This window comes from Magallana gigas, chromosome 9 (assembly GCF_963853765.1).
Source record: "Magallana gigas chromosome 9, xbMagGiga1.1, whole genome shotgun sequence".
NCBI lineage: Eukaryota > Metazoa > Mollusca > Bivalvia > Ostreida > Ostreidae > Magallana > Magallana gigas.
The window spans coordinates 5,339,343-5,356,242 of record NC_088861.1 but is presented as its reverse complement, the minus strand read 5'-3'; the positions used below and the strand labels follow the sequence as shown (position 1 = coordinate 5,356,242).

At 32.1% G+C, this 16,900-nt stretch overlaps 2 protein-coding genes across 3 annotated transcripts; both read right to left on the bottom strand.

Moving 5' to 3' along the window:
• Positions 1–7,938: 7,938 nt before the first annotated feature.
• LOC117692169 (cyclic GMP-AMP synthase-like receptor 2) lies at positions 7,939–11,129 on the bottom strand. The gene is made up of 2 exons (XM_034479272.2): positions 10,731–11,129; positions 7,939–10,542 (listed from the first exon to the last, which is right to left on the bottom strand). The coding sequence occupies exon 2, from the start codon at positions 10,414–10,416 to the stop codon at positions 8,806–8,808; it is 1,611 nt and encodes a 536-aa protein (XP_034335163.2). The 5' UTR covers positions 10,417–10,542; positions 10,731–11,129; the 3' UTR covers positions 7,939–8,805.
• Positions 11,130–13,548: 2,419 nt separating this feature from the next.
• Positions 13,549–15,792, bottom strand: LOC105334210 (cyclic GMP-AMP synthase-like receptor 2). 2 transcript variants are annotated; one of them, XM_011437574.4, is made up of 2 exons: positions 15,686–15,792; positions 13,549–15,397 (listed from the first exon to the last, which is right to left on the bottom strand). In XM_011437574.4, the coding sequence occupies exon 2, from the start codon at positions 15,380–15,382 to the stop codon at positions 13,781–13,783; it is 1,602 nt and encodes a 533-aa protein (XP_011435876.3). In that variant the 5' UTR covers positions 15,383–15,397; positions 15,686–15,792; the 3' UTR covers positions 13,549–13,780. The 2 variants fall into 2 exon arrangements, with proteins under 2 accessions (XP_011435876.3, XP_034335156.2); XM_034479265.2 differs by having other exon boundaries at positions 13,549–15,391; positions 15,686–15,756.
• Positions 15,793–16,900: the final 1,108 nt, after the last annotated feature.

The following is a 16,900-nucleotide window of genomic DNA, read 5'->3' as shown; positions in this document are numbered from 1 at the left end:
AATTCATTTTGACAAGTTGTGATTGTGAAGATAGCTTTTTTATCTTCCGAAACACGAACAAGCCATATTAAGGACACTGATGCAAACACTGGAGATTTGCCTTTGATCTAAAATATTTCAGTAATGTTTTACTAACCTGAAACATTCAAGATTAAGATTAGCAAACTGATATCAATATCTATCTCCAAACAGCAACTTACACTCAAACATCTCTTTCTCTCTGATTAAAGCTTAAGATATATTTTCATATTTTCAAATCTGGAGGAATTTATAAATCAACAATAATTTCATTTTTAATATATGCATATTGGTGAATAAAAACAATATAATTTTTTGAAAAATGGTTATTCCAAAAGTGTATCTATAGTAATAAATTCTGAGAGTATGTTCAAATATGTATTCATTCTTTTTTTAATATTGTTTTACTAGATTATACCGGTTTTTCACATGAAAAAAAAACGAACCAACATTTTCTTTTAAAATTAGTTAAACAAAAACTCGACACTGTCATGTTACATAATTGCATTTAAAACAAAAGAAGAGAAAATAACCCACTATCTTTGTAATTTATCTTTACACGCCGTAACCAGCTGATTCCTGTTGTGTAAAGGACATAAAAAATTACAGGGATCTAGTAATGAATAATCCCATGGGGAAAAAAAATACACGGATCTAGAAAGGAAATATACAGAGTAGAGAAGGCGTTTACAATTTTTTTGTCAATTAGTTAAAGAATGACGTGTTCCCAATATTAATGGGAGAAATCACTAAAGCTATGCAAATCTTCGAAACAGTGCATCTTCCCAAGTCAAAGGTTTCTTATCCAATTTACCTCTCACAAACGCGGAGCTGTTTAGAGACTCTTGATATGGGAAGATGTGGACAGCAAAAAGCAACTCGTTACATGTAGCTGTCAATTTATATTCCAATCATTTAAAACATTAAAAGTTAAGTTTGCTTTAATTGCAAATTAGATTGGAAGAAATTAACAAATACGTTAACGACATGTCATTATTCATCAACTTTTAATCAATCAATCCTATACTTACGTGGGATGCTATTGGGCTTTATGATTAGTATAATACATCATTTATTAAGTAATCTTCTTTTACTATGGGATCAGTCTTCACGGCATAAATGGATAGAAAGGAGTCACAAAACCATTTCAAAATGTCTGTGCCAAAGCTATTGTTTTTGAAACAATAATTCCTTAATACGGTACAGCTCTGTCTGTCTGTCTGTCTGTCTGTCTGTCTGTCTGTCTCTCTCTCTCTCTCTCTCTCTCTCTCTCTCTCTCTCTCTCTCTCTCTCTCTCTCTCTCTCTCTCTCTCTCTCTCTCTCTCTCTCTCTCTCTCTCTCTGTTTCTTTCTTTATTTTCCCTAAAATAGTGGTGATGCAATTCAGCATTACGTTTCTATGCATAATTTGTTAAGTACGAATTAATTGCTTGAAAAAGTACAGCACAAAAAAACCCTAAGTATATCTTGAACTTCGTATTACGAATTGAACGATATCCCATTGTTTACTATTGCTGTTGATAGTATGCATGAATTAAGATCATACGTTTTAGTAAAACAATCAAAAAACACTCGTGTTCCTACAAAAACACTCACGTCCTGGCTAAACCCATTGTAAAAGTGACCTTGAACATTTCACTCCGTTGTAAAAAAAAAAAAATCAATGAACGAATGTTATTCTCTGTTTTCCATTTAATTTGATTTTTTTATGCAGCAAACACTGTAGCAACCTCTAATGATACAATATCCACTAATTATATCAAGCTCCATTTGCGGTCAGAATCCTAACCATTAAAACCATTAAAAATAGTGTTTATCTAGTCGTCCAATTTCAACAAAGTTCACATCCTCTTATGATATAATGAATAAAATAAAAACGCAAAATAAGTACATCGTTGACCTTTAACGATAAAATATTTAATTTATTAGCGGATGAATTTCAACCATCAATGATACAATTACATGTATGTATGAACCAGTACAATTTTAAACACATGCATTTTTACATGTCCCTTTGTCTATTTCTCTGTTTGCTAAAAAGAATTAATAGATAAATCATTTGATCAGTTTCTAATCTGCTTTCCCCTTTCTTTTGGTTTAATAAAATTTAATCTCCTATGCACATTTTTATAAGACCCATGATGTCTTACACGTCTGCAAACACATACCTTTTAGCTTTACGTAACAGAGGATGCAGAACTGCATACCGGTTCTATCAAAACAGTGCTATTTTTTCACACATAATTGTTACAGTTATGGTTGAAGTCTCTCTACCAGGCAAAATCAATGCAAAATCCGACCAAACACTTGGTTTTATGCAATATATAAAATACATGTATATCACTATTGGTCAACGATGTACTTACTTGGAATTATCTATTTTTGAATAATATATACAATACTCTTTAAAGTGGACAAAGAGGCATGCAAATTGCATGCTTTCAAAACGGCACTAGTTCATACATAAAATTGTATCACCTATGGTCAAAGTCCATCAACAAAAACAATAAAAATTTTTTTATCGTCAATGGTTAACGACATACTTGCGTTTTCATTTCATATTATTAGTGGGTGTGAATTTTGACCATTAGTGATATGGAATCGGCAAAATCCAAAACCAATCATGTATGGCATAATATTATGGGAATTTGGAGGATAATTCCTGATATAATAACCTTTGAGTTTGCCTGGTGGAAGGAAGAAACTCGTTAAGTTTGAAATCAATCCATTTAGTTTTGAGGTGGGGCTCAAATTAAAGTTTATTCAACCATGTTTGGAATATCGCCTTGAAAAATGCTGAAACTCTCTGTATCAATTTACTTTGTTAATTCTTAATGTTAAATAAACAAAAAAAAATCAACGTTTAGCTCAAATCGAAAATTAAAATTAAACATTAACGGACTTTTAAGTTCGGAAATTCAATCTCTAAATACAATCTTTTGTTAAAAACAAAACGCTGAAAAACCAATATATTCAGAATCAGATAGCAAAATGTAAAAGTTGTGTTTTTTTCCCGTATCATTCGTGCAAGCTGGTAGGTTTAGAGTTTTGTAGCAGAAAACTTTGGCAATTGAATAGATGAACTGATATTAATTGTATAGATCTAACTCAACCTCATATTACTATTGATTTACCAAGATGTATTGCCGAGTAAAACAAAGTAGAACAAACTATCAGTTAATCTCGAGTCTGAATATTGCATGTTTAACACTGCACAATGTCATATGTACTCTCATATAATGGAAGATAAAAATGATGATAGACAAAGAAAGCTCTGATCAATAATTTATACTGTTTTTTACAGTAACCACAAAAACAGCAAATTCGACACCCTGTTTTACCGAATATTCTAGACGACCAATATCTTTTTTAGCAGGATTTTGTCACTAACTACGCAGCCGGCACAATTTATGTACAGAGATAATCTTAATGACCTTTTGCACCTATTAAAATTAGGATACTTGCAGATGTTACGTGCTACAATGTAATAGACATGGCTCCATGAACGTACCTTAAATGTTTGACCTTGCACTTTTAACTCTTAACGCCTTAGTTTACTTTATGACAAATACATACATGTATAAACTGGTATATACAATTGTGAGGAAAAACTTTGTTATGTTTTCTCCGTCCTCACAACGTAGAAATATGATGTATGAATGAGACATATACACTGTAACGATAAAACTTTAATTCAGTATGTTGTAATGCACGCTACATTGCCATCGCCATATTTGGGAATGTATGATTGCCGAATCTATTGCAAAACAAAACAAACAGCATGTATATCTTATTACCTCCACAGATACACAAGCTTTCTGGAGAATTTCTGCTCACACGATAGAATACGTGATAAGCGGCACAGTTGAGTATTTCCAATTGACTCAAGTGCGTAAACAAGTTTATTTCCTCATAGTGATACTACACATAAGAGCCTTCACCCTTGAACAAGATATGTGTTTTCTGTCGCTAGACATGTTAAAGGTTATCGACATATTTTTACATGTAGTCTTTGTTTACATGGTATAATTCGGTATATATCTGAATTTGACATGACTGGTTTTTATTCTAAAATAATAAAATAAAGAATACACATTTACATTGTGTTAAGATTGTTTCACTATAAGTTTAAAAACGTTACTAAATGAATACTGTTAGCAATGCATTGATAATGACGCATTTATTGATACTTGAAAACCTATAATTCTGGAATTTAAAATTACTTTATTTGTAAAGGAAAACGAAATAGGAATATTTGAGAACTGGGCCAATTACTAGACAGGATGTTTTTAAGACAAGAATACTTGACCATAAAATTCGTACATACCATTAAGCTCTCACACTTTTTTGTAATTTGTCATTTGTACACTATCTAGTATAAACTTAGTGCTTCAAAACAAATCCCCCCCTCCCCCCCCCCACCCCCCCACACACACATTTACACACCCTTGTCACACACATATCGATACATAGAGACTAACAGCTAGGCAAAAGGATGTAGAAAATATTGCATAAAAGGTACTCAGAGTTGTTTCGCTTATTCAAAGAATAAATTCATGCTATTCTGGAATAGAGAAAGTTTAAAAGTATGAACTACTTGGACTACTTTACATAATCACTGCAAAGAAGATCTGACACAACTAAAGGAAAACAAATTATGTTTAAATGTAGGACATTTCATTTCTAAAAGAACCTTTTTAACAAGAGCTTGGATTTTGGCTAGTTGTGTCAATCGGCAATGTGACGTAGGCCTGTCTATTTCATTGCTGGCTACTCAGTCATGACTCTGATTTGTCTGGCTTTTGAGCAAAGACTACGCAATCGGTGTATATTTCGCTTCAAACCAGCGTCATTTTAACTTTGTTTTGACGCAAGAAATAGATAGTTACATCTTACTGAAAGTCCAAGTCCTTGTTTAAATGGTTCTCGAGCATCATTATGACCAAGGACGTATTATAATGGAACTGTGGCCGACATGTTTTCTGACAATAAATACTTACTGAATAAAACTATTATGCATTATACCAAATGAGGAATAAACCTGTGTAAGATAGATCTTATTATTTAACCGGAAGCTTCTTGAGATATGTTTTTAACAAGACAAGGAAACATTAACACTTGAGAGACACGAACAGTCTGTCTGACACAACCTTGTACTTGTTTTTCCCTGTCTGATCACTGCAGTGGTATTAACGTCACCATATGTGACCTCGAACTTGATATTGAGAATAAAAAGGAAGTTCAATGGTAAAAAATATACCTATTAAAGTGGGGTATACAAATAGTGCTGTCATTTATAGCAGAAAAAAAATTAAAATTACACAAGACTAATGTGTGCAAAAGCATATTACATTGCGTACACTACATTGTTAAACGATAAACACTGTTTATTCAAATCAAAATATTAAGAGCAAATTTTCACAATTGAGTTGACAAAGAACATAGGGAAAATCTGGTTTATTGCATTTGGATCATTGAGCCTATCACAAAGTAAAATAAACTGTTATACGAAAATTACCTTTTTGCATATACACTGTATTTATTGAAGTTTGCTTGATGCAGATAAAAAATGATGAAAAAAACCCAACTATCAGTTATAGACAAATTATTTACATATTTTGAACAAAGAGGTAAAAAATGAGTCGAAATACCTTAATTGACTGCGTGTAGTGATTATCAAATTTATATGGTTCCAGACATTAGGAAAAATGTTCCAGCTTTACCTTGCTAAATTACATTTACATTCTTACGCTTTATAAGTAATTTAAAAAAGAGAAGAAAATTTATATTTTTTGGTCAAACAACAAGAGGTATACATAGGCCGTTGAAACTTTTATATTCAAAGAATGCGCTGTACATGTTAAAATCGCAGGTACGTAAATTGATCTTTGATGAACTTTGACAAAATACATGTACCAAAAAATAAAAATGAAAGAAAATTCTATTGAGCAAAGTGGCATTGCCCAGTTGATAAAATAAATTTTGAACTGAATGTGGTTCAAAGATTATTTAAGACACCAGCAAGGTTTAACATTTACCATTAACTATGATTGTAACCATGTTTAAAACATACGTGCATTTTATGAGACTGAAAATAACAATGACCATGAAGATATGTTGCGCAATACCACTGTAAGAAGTAGGTCGACATAAATGCCAAAAAATGACAGTGTATAAATATGAAAAGGTAGAATAAAATACACGACTTTAAGTAAACTCGAATGATAAAGTATGTATGCATGTAAAATGTTCACTGACAGATTAATAAGATACGCCATTGCCCTCAAACTTTATTTGGTCTTTATATAAGACAGGTGGATAAAGCTTTTCTCTTTGTAAGTCAACAATATAGACGTTTTAATATAAACGTTTTTTTCTCATATTTTTATTAAATATGTGAACTAAAAAGCAAATATACTTATTTAAAGAAGTCTAAACTCTAAGTGAAAAATCTTAATTTAAATGTAATACTATACAGACCACACCTTGATTTAACAAAATGTAACTGAAAAAAAATGAAAAAGAGTTAATAGATATAATAATTCAATACAATACAGACCACACCTTGATTTAAGAAAATGTAAGTGAAACAGGAAAATAATAAAAAAAATAATATATGTAAATATATCACCTTAATTGTTTTTGGTTTAATTATTAATAGATTTACATATGATTAAAAACAATTTTAACACACCTGGTAGATTTAACATGCTAGATATATATATGGTAGTGGTGCAGTGAAGGTAACTCTATATTGTGATAAAGCAACGGAATCATTAATCAATATGTTTTTAATGCATAAAAGCAAATGGAGCAAAAACACTATACACAGTAGAAGTGTTTTTATATAAGACAAAATGTAATCCAAATGAATGAACCTAATTTTGGTTGTTTTGTATTCCAGGAAACTTCTGAGAATGATTGATCAATTCATATGCAAATTCTATCACAAACATGTAGCAAAATGTCCTTCTTATATTATTTATGAAGCTCTATTTATCTGTTATAAGTTATAAACACATGTCATTGTGTACTTTAATGAGTTTTTGCGTCATACGGATTGGACATTTTAGCGCCATTTAAATGACTTGAAGGATATATATATATATATATATATATATATATATATATATATATATATATATATATATACACAAATGAAAATGTATGACATCAACTTGAAAGGTACGGGTATTACAATCACTATTATGTATATTTGTCGTTACCAGTATAGGATATGCTTTTGTTTATTGACAATGGTTTAAAACAGCTCATTTCGAAAAAAAAAATATGGAAAAACAATAGCAAAAATAGTAAACAAGATGTCTACATTCTTATAGTTATTTGTTATGTTTACCAAAAGTTAAGAAAAAGATTAGTTTTGATATTTGCGATCTGAAATTGTTAAAATGTTACTATTTGATAAAATTATGTCAAATTTTCCTTCTTTCGTATGTGTTTATTACTGTCGCCTCCTTTTCCTTAATTTACCTGTGGCTCTTAAATAAAGTTCATTTGTATTTTGTAGAATTTAAAGCATTGTGAATTCACATTAAGATGCAAAGGACATCAAATTGATGCTAATTTGTTCTTGTGAGATATGTTTTTGAGCAAAAATAAAAACGCCCTCCATTCAACGACATAATCTGAATACACCTATTTCGAAATGAAAGGATCACCGTGCATTCATGTGGTTTTCCTTTTTTCTCGACAAATGTTACATCAAAAACATACTTTATGAATTAGAAATCGATGTATAATTCCTTGTTTTGATTTAAAACCTATGTTCAGTAAAAGTTATCAACATTACAAAAATGGAAATAAAAAATATATCTGTAACCTTCTAGTATTCAATACAATAGATAAAATCAAAATTCTAAGAAAATGATATAATTTTTTTTTGGGGGGGGGGGGGGGGTGAAATTTTTATTTTATTTTACCCATCATTTATAATTATACAACTAGATACACAAATTTTTCATAAAAGTCATATTAAATATATCATGTACAGTTAAGTTTCACATTAACTTTATAAAAAAACATGTATAAATAAAATGTTGTTTTAGTCGTTGGCGTAAGAAACACATAAAACATGGAATCTTGTGTACAGTTCACATACATGGATTTTTCAAGTTGGGGATGTTTACAGTTTTTAAATATTAGGTACAATGCTAAAATTTAGACTGATTTAATGATATGACTGTTTTAAATACAAGTGCTATCTCCACAAAGCTAAATCTTCCTCATTGTTGGAAAACATATTTCTAAATTAAACGTACAGATGGTGTCATATAAGTCAAAAGAGTGTGAAAGCTTAATGGATTTATTTTTAAAAAATCATTTTGTTACGGTGCTGGTTTTATATCAATCAATAGTTTCACGATCTAACGTTTTGTCGCATACATCTTAACTTTTTATGGTAACATTTTGTAAAGAAACTCACATTTTAATGCTCGAATTGATCCAAATTGCATAATTACAGTAAGTAATGGTGCAATGAGAAAGCGATGCAGAGCATGACATTTAATGTTTTGATTCGCACATTATTAGCATCAAATTACTATCAACGCTACTATAAATCTGTCAAGCCTTGTTAACAACATGATATTGATAATTCTTAAGACGTTCGTGCTTATCAACAGAAAAATCTGAATATCAATTTCATACAAAAATTAAATATCAATATTATTTTCTGGTATATGATTAAAAGATTAAACACCTTTTTGTAACGTGTAATATTACAAGTAAATAGAAGAATTAAAAGAAAAACATTGCACCATTGACTGGTTTACATCACACAACAGTAAGTTTTGTCCGCTGTCATTGGTTGTTGCTCCAAGTGTTTTAAGTAACTTTTGCAGCAATCAAAGCTCTCATCCTCTTTGAGTTGACAAGTCACATAATTCAAAAAACACCTTTCTGCTTTACTGTCTTCGATTTCAACGACAGCAGACAGGACAAGTTTGGCCAACGTTTCCTTTTCCGAAGTACATTTTCTTGACAAAAAATGAACATGTTTTGCAGTTCTTACTGCCTCCTTGTAATTTTCACTCTTTATATATTTTACCATAATACTTATAGAACATGGTCTTAGTACCTCCTTTAGAGTGAGATCAAAATTACGAAGTTCACAATAGAAATCCATGTCATAAATCACAGGAGAAAATATAGATGTATAATCTAATTTTACACCAATTTCCTCTACATATTTATGGTCAAAAAATGCCAATAATTGATCGAGTGGTTTAGATCGAATCTCAGTCAATTCCACCTCTAGAGTGGTAAGTTCTTCTTCAGTCAAATAATCAATTAGATTGTTTTCAGGAATGAAAAAGCTAGGAATGTTACCTTTCCTAACACATTTTATCAAGATATCCAAAAAGTATAGGATACATGATCCCATATTATCTCTCCAATGCGTCGCATGTATCCTTTCACACACATGAAAAAAGACCGTTTTCATGTGATATGACGACAGCAATTCTAATTTCTTTAATTTATGGTGGTAGAGAACTTTGATAGCAATGTACGCTTGCTTCTGAAAATCCGTCAAAGCTTCCCTAGCAATGAGCCGCTCAGATGTCGCAAATGATATTCTCCATTCATCTCTCCGTTTATCACCAACAACTGCTCTGTGATGAACGGGGACAATATGACAGCCTCCTTCGATGATCCTTTTCATCAGATCTCCTTTAAGCCATGGCCAATTATTTGTTTTAAATCTTTCTTTGAAAGAGTTTGCTGTTGGAGGCCACTCTTGACATGGCAAAGCAAGTACTTTGTCTAATGGTAAAGATTTTCCGTTTATACGTCTGTCAGAAGCGGACACTGGTATGGTCAATGCTGGACCATTTATTTGAATCATGCCAACATATTCCTCCCTGTCTGTATGATGCAATGCAAAATTCATCAAAGACATCTCTCGGTCGTGGTATACATCGGATAGAGAGGATTTAGGTCGGTAAAGCCGGGCGTATCCTGGGTGAATATTATTTGTCTCTGCTAATGCGAAAAAATCCCAAGGAAAAAGTTCTCTAACATCATAAGTGATCATCAATTGATGCCTTTTCGATTCATCAAATGTAATAGTGAACTGATTCATCACTTGCAAGATGTCTAAGTCTGACAACTGCAAAGATCGCGAGCCTTTATCGGTTACTTCAACCAAGTCTGGCATGTTAAGACCTTCTGAGGTGCTACCAACTGCAACAGGGGTGATGTCTTCATACGCGCTGATCTCCTGTTTCTCTTCAAAAGCTTTGTCGAATTCAACAATTTTGTGTCCATCCACCACAGAAAGCGGTATTATGTTTTGAATTATGTATGAAAAATGTAACATTGAAAGGCCAGATGCATCATCTGATTCTGTTGGTTTGAACTGCATGTTAGTGCCCATCATTGTTGCTTACTCCTTCATAAATCAATACAAGTATTGCATTTGGTAGAAAAAACTGTCTACTGAATTGTATTGTGATATCGATGTGTATGTGTTATAGTAAATACTTCATATGCATCCCCTGATAATCTTGAAAGTAAGAAGAAATCGAATGATAGACATGACGACTACATTGTACATGAAGATGTAGTACATGTACATATGACTGATCGTAAGTATAACCTCAGATATTTAACAACACAAAACTTTCAGTTCTGTTATAAAAATGGAATGATAAAATAAAATATATTGTTTAGGATGGAGATTATGAAACGTACCTCAAACTGGTTAAAATTATCACCTTAGATGTACAACAAGAGGAAAACATGTCGGGAAATCTAATAGCGGAAGTTTTAAACCACTTTAACTTTGCAAAATATTTAAATTTCATTAATTACATTTCATCAAAATTGCTTTAAGGCTGAATTAATTTTGATGTCATATGAGTGAAATGTTGATATATTTCACGTCGCTAAAATAAAAAAAAATGTAATTTTCTTTCAATTTCCCGCCTGTTTAAACGTCTATGAATTGTCAAAAAGCACAAAAATATCAAATGTTTAGCAAACCTTCCACAAAAATTGCCAACAATATCGGTTGCCTTCCATTCAAAGACACTGTGAGCTTGATACGTTAATTCATATGCATCGTCTTTCGCAGTACAAATACTGGTATACACGAAACATTGGTTCTCGTCAAATTATTATTAATGAACTAGTTATATATCTGTAGATAAAATAATTAATCTATTCCTTGTACCCTCATATTTCTCTTGTTTTGCAAGAAAAAAACTCCTCGGTTTTTAAAAACTTTGTTATTGTCCATATGAATTACGATTTACAAGACTAAACAATATAAAGGAAGAATTACATAGTGACAAAACGGTTCACGGTAATATAAAAGGTGGTATGGGACACCTCCATATTGTGACGTACACATCTACTTTCAAACGAAAGAAACAATAAAATCAAGTATTATTTTTTTCTTTTCAAAACGTGTTACTTAAAAGCGAAGCGCAATTAGTTAGAACCTTAATAATTAAGTCATAGTTCATTTGTCAAAACACCGTATATAGTTAGCTGATTTGGTTACATTTATTGTAATTTTTAATAGCAAAGTAGCCCGAGTTATGTATTATACATATAGTTTTCATACAGTGATAAAAGGCGATGTAGATCAATATTTATACTTGGTTTAATCACGTGTACCGTCCTTGGAGAAAACATCGTGCAGATAGATAATTTTCATAATCTATATAACCAACTGTTTGAAATCGGTATAAATAGAAGAGAGTGATTGATAGAACGACTTGTATACCGTTTTAAATGCATGGACTTATTGTTCAAGATGCATAGTTTTATCACAAATCTAAGCATTGACAATCTTAAAAAGATTTTTCCCTATACATTCCCATGCACTGACCTTGTTGCTCATTAACTACCCTGAATCACGATTGGTCAATTAAAATTCTGAACTATATATGTAAAATATTCTAATCTATAGGGTCAAAGGTCTTGAGAAGCAGAATTTGAAAGATGTGTCTTTTTTGAAATAATGCGTTCAACTATGTACCCTTAATTGTACCCAGTTAGTTACAGTGTAGTGTCACCTTTCAAATAAATAGCAATATCAGGGTGCTTGTCCGAGGTTCAGTCAAATATAATGAAGACTGTTGCCATAGTTTTTGTTCTTTACGTCAAGGTGCCACTAAATTTGATAGATATAATTCAGCAATTAAGTCAATCGAATTAAAATTACCAAAAAAATGAATAATTATATTTTTATAGTTATCTAAAATTTAATACTGAAAAAATTAAATTTGCAAAAAATATCGAGTAACAAAGTACGTCAAAGTGTTTTGTCATACAAACAAGAAACCATACATAGTAAAGAGTCATTTTTCCACAGATTGGACCTTAAACCAAATAAACTGTAAACCTCAAACTGAATATGGTATTTATATTCTATATACCAAATTATATTAGAACATATTATCTCCTTTAACAAAAATCATTTTACAGAAGATTGATAGCCTTTACTGAAATTGACTAAAACATATTGCATTCCCAGACGTCAAGGAGCAACCTATCTAAAAACAACCATATCAAAAGTTGTAGATATTGTATTTTGGACGCCAAACAGAACATAAGAAGATAATGAATTGGCAGTAGATATTGTCATAAAAGTTAGTAATATTAATGTAATATGATGAATAATGTTAAACTACTGTGAACAAAAGAAAAATCACTATAAAATGCATCTAAGAACGAACTTATGACTTTTAAACAAGGAGTTGTAGTATATAGTTTAATCCATATATACAGGTAGAAAGAGACCAAGTTTAAAATGTAGATATGGTATCAAAAAGGCGCTAAAATACGTCGTTTTGGTGTGGTGTCAAGTTTTTGACTTCACGTAATCCTTGGTTAAAGACAAGATGCTTTTGAGATCGGGTAACTAAAATATATACCCTTTGATGAAATGATTTGAAATAAATAGACGTGCACGAATATGTAAGTTATAACTTTCCTGAAAAAAAAATGGGTGGCTATATTTCTGAGGATTGACCCTCGAATAATCATTTTATCAAGGGTATCATTTTACTTCTTTAAGTAAAAAAAAGTGTTTAGATATTTTTCTTTATTCCTTATATCTACCCATCTCAGGGCCCCAAATACTGTTTAAGGTGTCACGATTTGCAGACGAAGAATCTATCCTTTATTAGAATGCTTCCAATAATTTATCGCAAAATGAAGTATTGTAGATCTTGAGATGAATAGTCTGAAAGATTCGTAGGGATTCATACGTTGAACGTTGCAGATTTCCAAAGGCACCATTACCAGTCGTGGGGTCATGGTCTGGACCATTTAGGATACACAGAATATTAGAATAATTGCATAGATACATGGATTTCACTAACTGTGTTTGGTAGTCATTACAAAGATTTATAAATTTATATTTTTGATTTAGAACTTTGAATTTACTGAAGGTCGGGAGAAGACTGGATCTCCTAAGGTACAATTTAAAGTACTTCATAACGCTTTGATTTTAATATAGAAACTCTATAGTCCGATATTCACATTTTGAAAAAAAAAGTTTTAAAAAGATAAGTTAATTCTCTGTGTCAAGATTGGTTGAAATCGACCAACTAATGGCTCCAGAAAAAAATACAAAAGGATAGACAGACGGACAAATGGTGACAAGAGACTTACAGTAGGCTTGCAGTAGAATGAGCTTAACCCGAAGAATGTAATTGTATTACGTGTTTGATACAGAGTGATGTTATAATAATACTTTTCAATCTAAAATATTAATCAAATCATATGAATTACATCACACAACAGTAAGATTTGTTCATTTCTTGTTGCTCCAAGTATCTAAGGTAACTTTTGCAGCAATCAAAGGCGTCTTCCTCTTCAAACTTTTCTATCAGGTACCTGAAAAAATCCAATACTATTGCCCTATTTTCAATTTCGAGGGCTGCAGACAAGACAAATTTGGCCAGCGCTTCCTTCTCCGAAGCACATTTTCTATTTAGAAAATGAACATGCTTTGCGGTCATAATTGCCTCCTTGTAATTGCCACTTTCTATATAGTTTACCATTATCCTTATAGAACATGGTCTGAGAACCTCCTTTAGAGACAGATCGAAATTACGAAGTTCACAATAGAATTCCATGTCAGAAATCACAGGAGAAAATATATCTCTATAATCTAATTTTACCCCTATCTCTTCTAAATATTTATTGTCAAAAAATGCCAATAATTGATCAAGTGGTTTTGTTCTAATGTCAGTCACTTCCTTTTCCAGAATTGTTAGTTCTTCTTCTGTTAAATAGTCAATTAGATTGTTTTCAGGAATAAAAAAGCTAGGAATGTTTCCTTTCCTAACACATTCAATCAAAACATAAAAAAAATACAACATACAAGTTCCCATATTTTCTCTCCAAGACTTTGTATTTATCCTTTCACAAGCAAAAAAGAAGACTGTTTTCATGTGGTATGACGACAACAGGTCTAATTTCTTTAATTTCTGATGGTAGATAATTTTAATAGCAATGTATGCTTGTCTCTGAAAATCCGTGAGAGCTTCCCTGGCAATGAGCCGCTCAGATGTCGCAAATGATATTCTCCATTCTTCTTTACATCTTGTTTCAATAGCTAATCTGTGGTGAACGGGAACAATATGGCAGCCACATTCAATAATCTTTTTCAGCAGACCTTTTTGAATCCAGTCATTATCTTTGAACCTTTCTTTGAAAGAGTTTGCCGTTGGAGGCCACTCTTGACATGGCATAGCGAGTACTTTGTCTAAAGGTAAAGGTTTTCCGTTCATTCTTCTGTCAGAAAAGGACACCGGTATTGTCAAGGCCGGACCATTTACTTCTATCATGTCTACAAATTCCCTTGAATTTCTTTCGAAATGATCCATTCTAAACCTCAGCAAGAGCATCTCTCGATCTTGATATTCGTCAAACAGAGTGGTATTTGATCGGTTGAGCCTGACGTAACCTGGGTGAATACCATTTGTTTCTGCCAACGCGAAGAACTCCCAAGGAAAAAGTTCCTTGATACCATTTGTGTATCTCAACAATGGCTTCTCCGATTCATTAAATGTAATTGTGTACTGATTCAGCACTTGCAAGATGTCGAGGTCGGACAAATCCAAAGATCTGGAGCCTGTATCAGTTATTTCGATAAAGTTTGGCATGTTGAGACCTTCTGAGGTGCTGCCCACTGCAACAGGGATGATGTCTTCAAACATGCCGACTTCTTGATTCTCTTCTAATGCTTTGTCAAATTCAGCTATTTTATTTCTATCTAACACAGAAAGCGGTATCAGGTTTTGGACAATGTATGAGAAATGTAATGTAGATAGAGCTGAGACATCATCAAACTCTCGGCACGTAAACTGGTGACCAGTGTCCATCGTGGATGTCTACATCTTTAAAGATTAATACAAGTAATGCATTATTGTAAAACGTCGAATGGATTGTATTATGATAGACGTTTAGCAAAGTATAATGAACGTTTATACTAGTATACTATCTACATTTGTAGATAACCTTGGACTAGTTTGTACTATTACGATTCAGCTTTAATATCTATAACATGTGACCAAACCAAAAGTAGAAGTGCCCAAAAATCATATTATCATATTGACCTAGTCTTTGTTTAGAAATTGTACGATCAAAACATGCAAAATCCCCAAAAAAGATTTTAACAAACGTACCTAAAACTGTATAAAATATCACTATTAATGTGCATCAAGCATAAAACAACATCCGGGGAGCTGAGAGCGGAAGTTTCGAACCACTTGAACCTCGCGCAAAAATAGTTTAAATTGATTAATAAAAATCATTATCCGTAAAGGCAATCTAAATACATGCCATAAAGCTGAAATACGATATGTCTATTTATGTCACGGTGGAAGAACTAGAAAAAGAGCCACGTGTGAGCATGGGTCTCTAAAGATTTTTTACTGTTTTATTTTCTTTTGGGTATTCAGACGACTATAAATCTGCGAAAGTTCGACGTTTTGCATCATATCCATCTAGGGTACATTGCCGAGACACAAAGACGATTTGGGTGTAGTACAACATATTTTGAAATTTCGCTGATTTGGTAGACATGTAACCAATCGTCGATTACATTATGAGGGAATCAGATTTTTCTATTATATATTGTTATACTTTCATGTTAAATACTGAAATCTGATTGGTTAAGACGCAGTTAATAATATTTACTATTACCCTCAGCGTTAGCAACGCACTTGGCAACGGGTAACATTAAAAAATGTTACATGCGCGAAAATTATGCGCGTACGGTTCGCTGTAGAATTCACGTTATTCCTATATAAAAGCAGTAAAATTTTCTTAAAAATTTTAAAAAAGACATTCAGTATAACAAAATAAATAGTGCCTGTTTGGGAGGATAACAGTTGAAATTGACACCCCTCGAAAACCATTGTCAACCTCCGCTTCGCGTCGGTTGACAATGGTTTTCTCGGGGTGTCAATTTCAACTGTTACCCTCCCAAACAGGCACTATTTATATAATAATAGTTAAAAAAAATCTTCAAAGAATCCCATTTCTCCAAAAAAAAGAATCAGTTTTAAAATATCTTTAAAACCAAACAATGGATCCCTGTACATGTGAAGAGAGCACTCAGTGTAACCCATATCTTATAATTAACGGCGGAGAACTATATCCAATGACCCGATTTCATTGATGTTCGATGGTTAGACGATTTTATCTTTGATTACGCGACTTTGTGTGGGCTAGCAATGAACCAAAAATATTAAAGGGCAAAATATTGTATTGCTCTCTATCAGTACATTGTATCATAAACATATCAGATCAGCTAGGGTAATTTGCTATTCATTTAGAAATCTCTGGAAAGGAGACCGATATGCAGAGCTATGCCATTCAGTCATATTTTGGTTAAG

Coding starts and splice junctions, on each gene's coding strand:
- LOC117692169 (XM_034479272.2), bottom strand. CDS start 10,416: ATGATGGGCACTAACATGCAGTTCAAACCAACAGAATCAGATGATGCA.
- LOC105334210 (XM_011437574.4), bottom strand. CDS start 15,382: ATGGACACTGGTCACCAGTTTACGTGCCGAGAGTTTGATGATGTCTCA.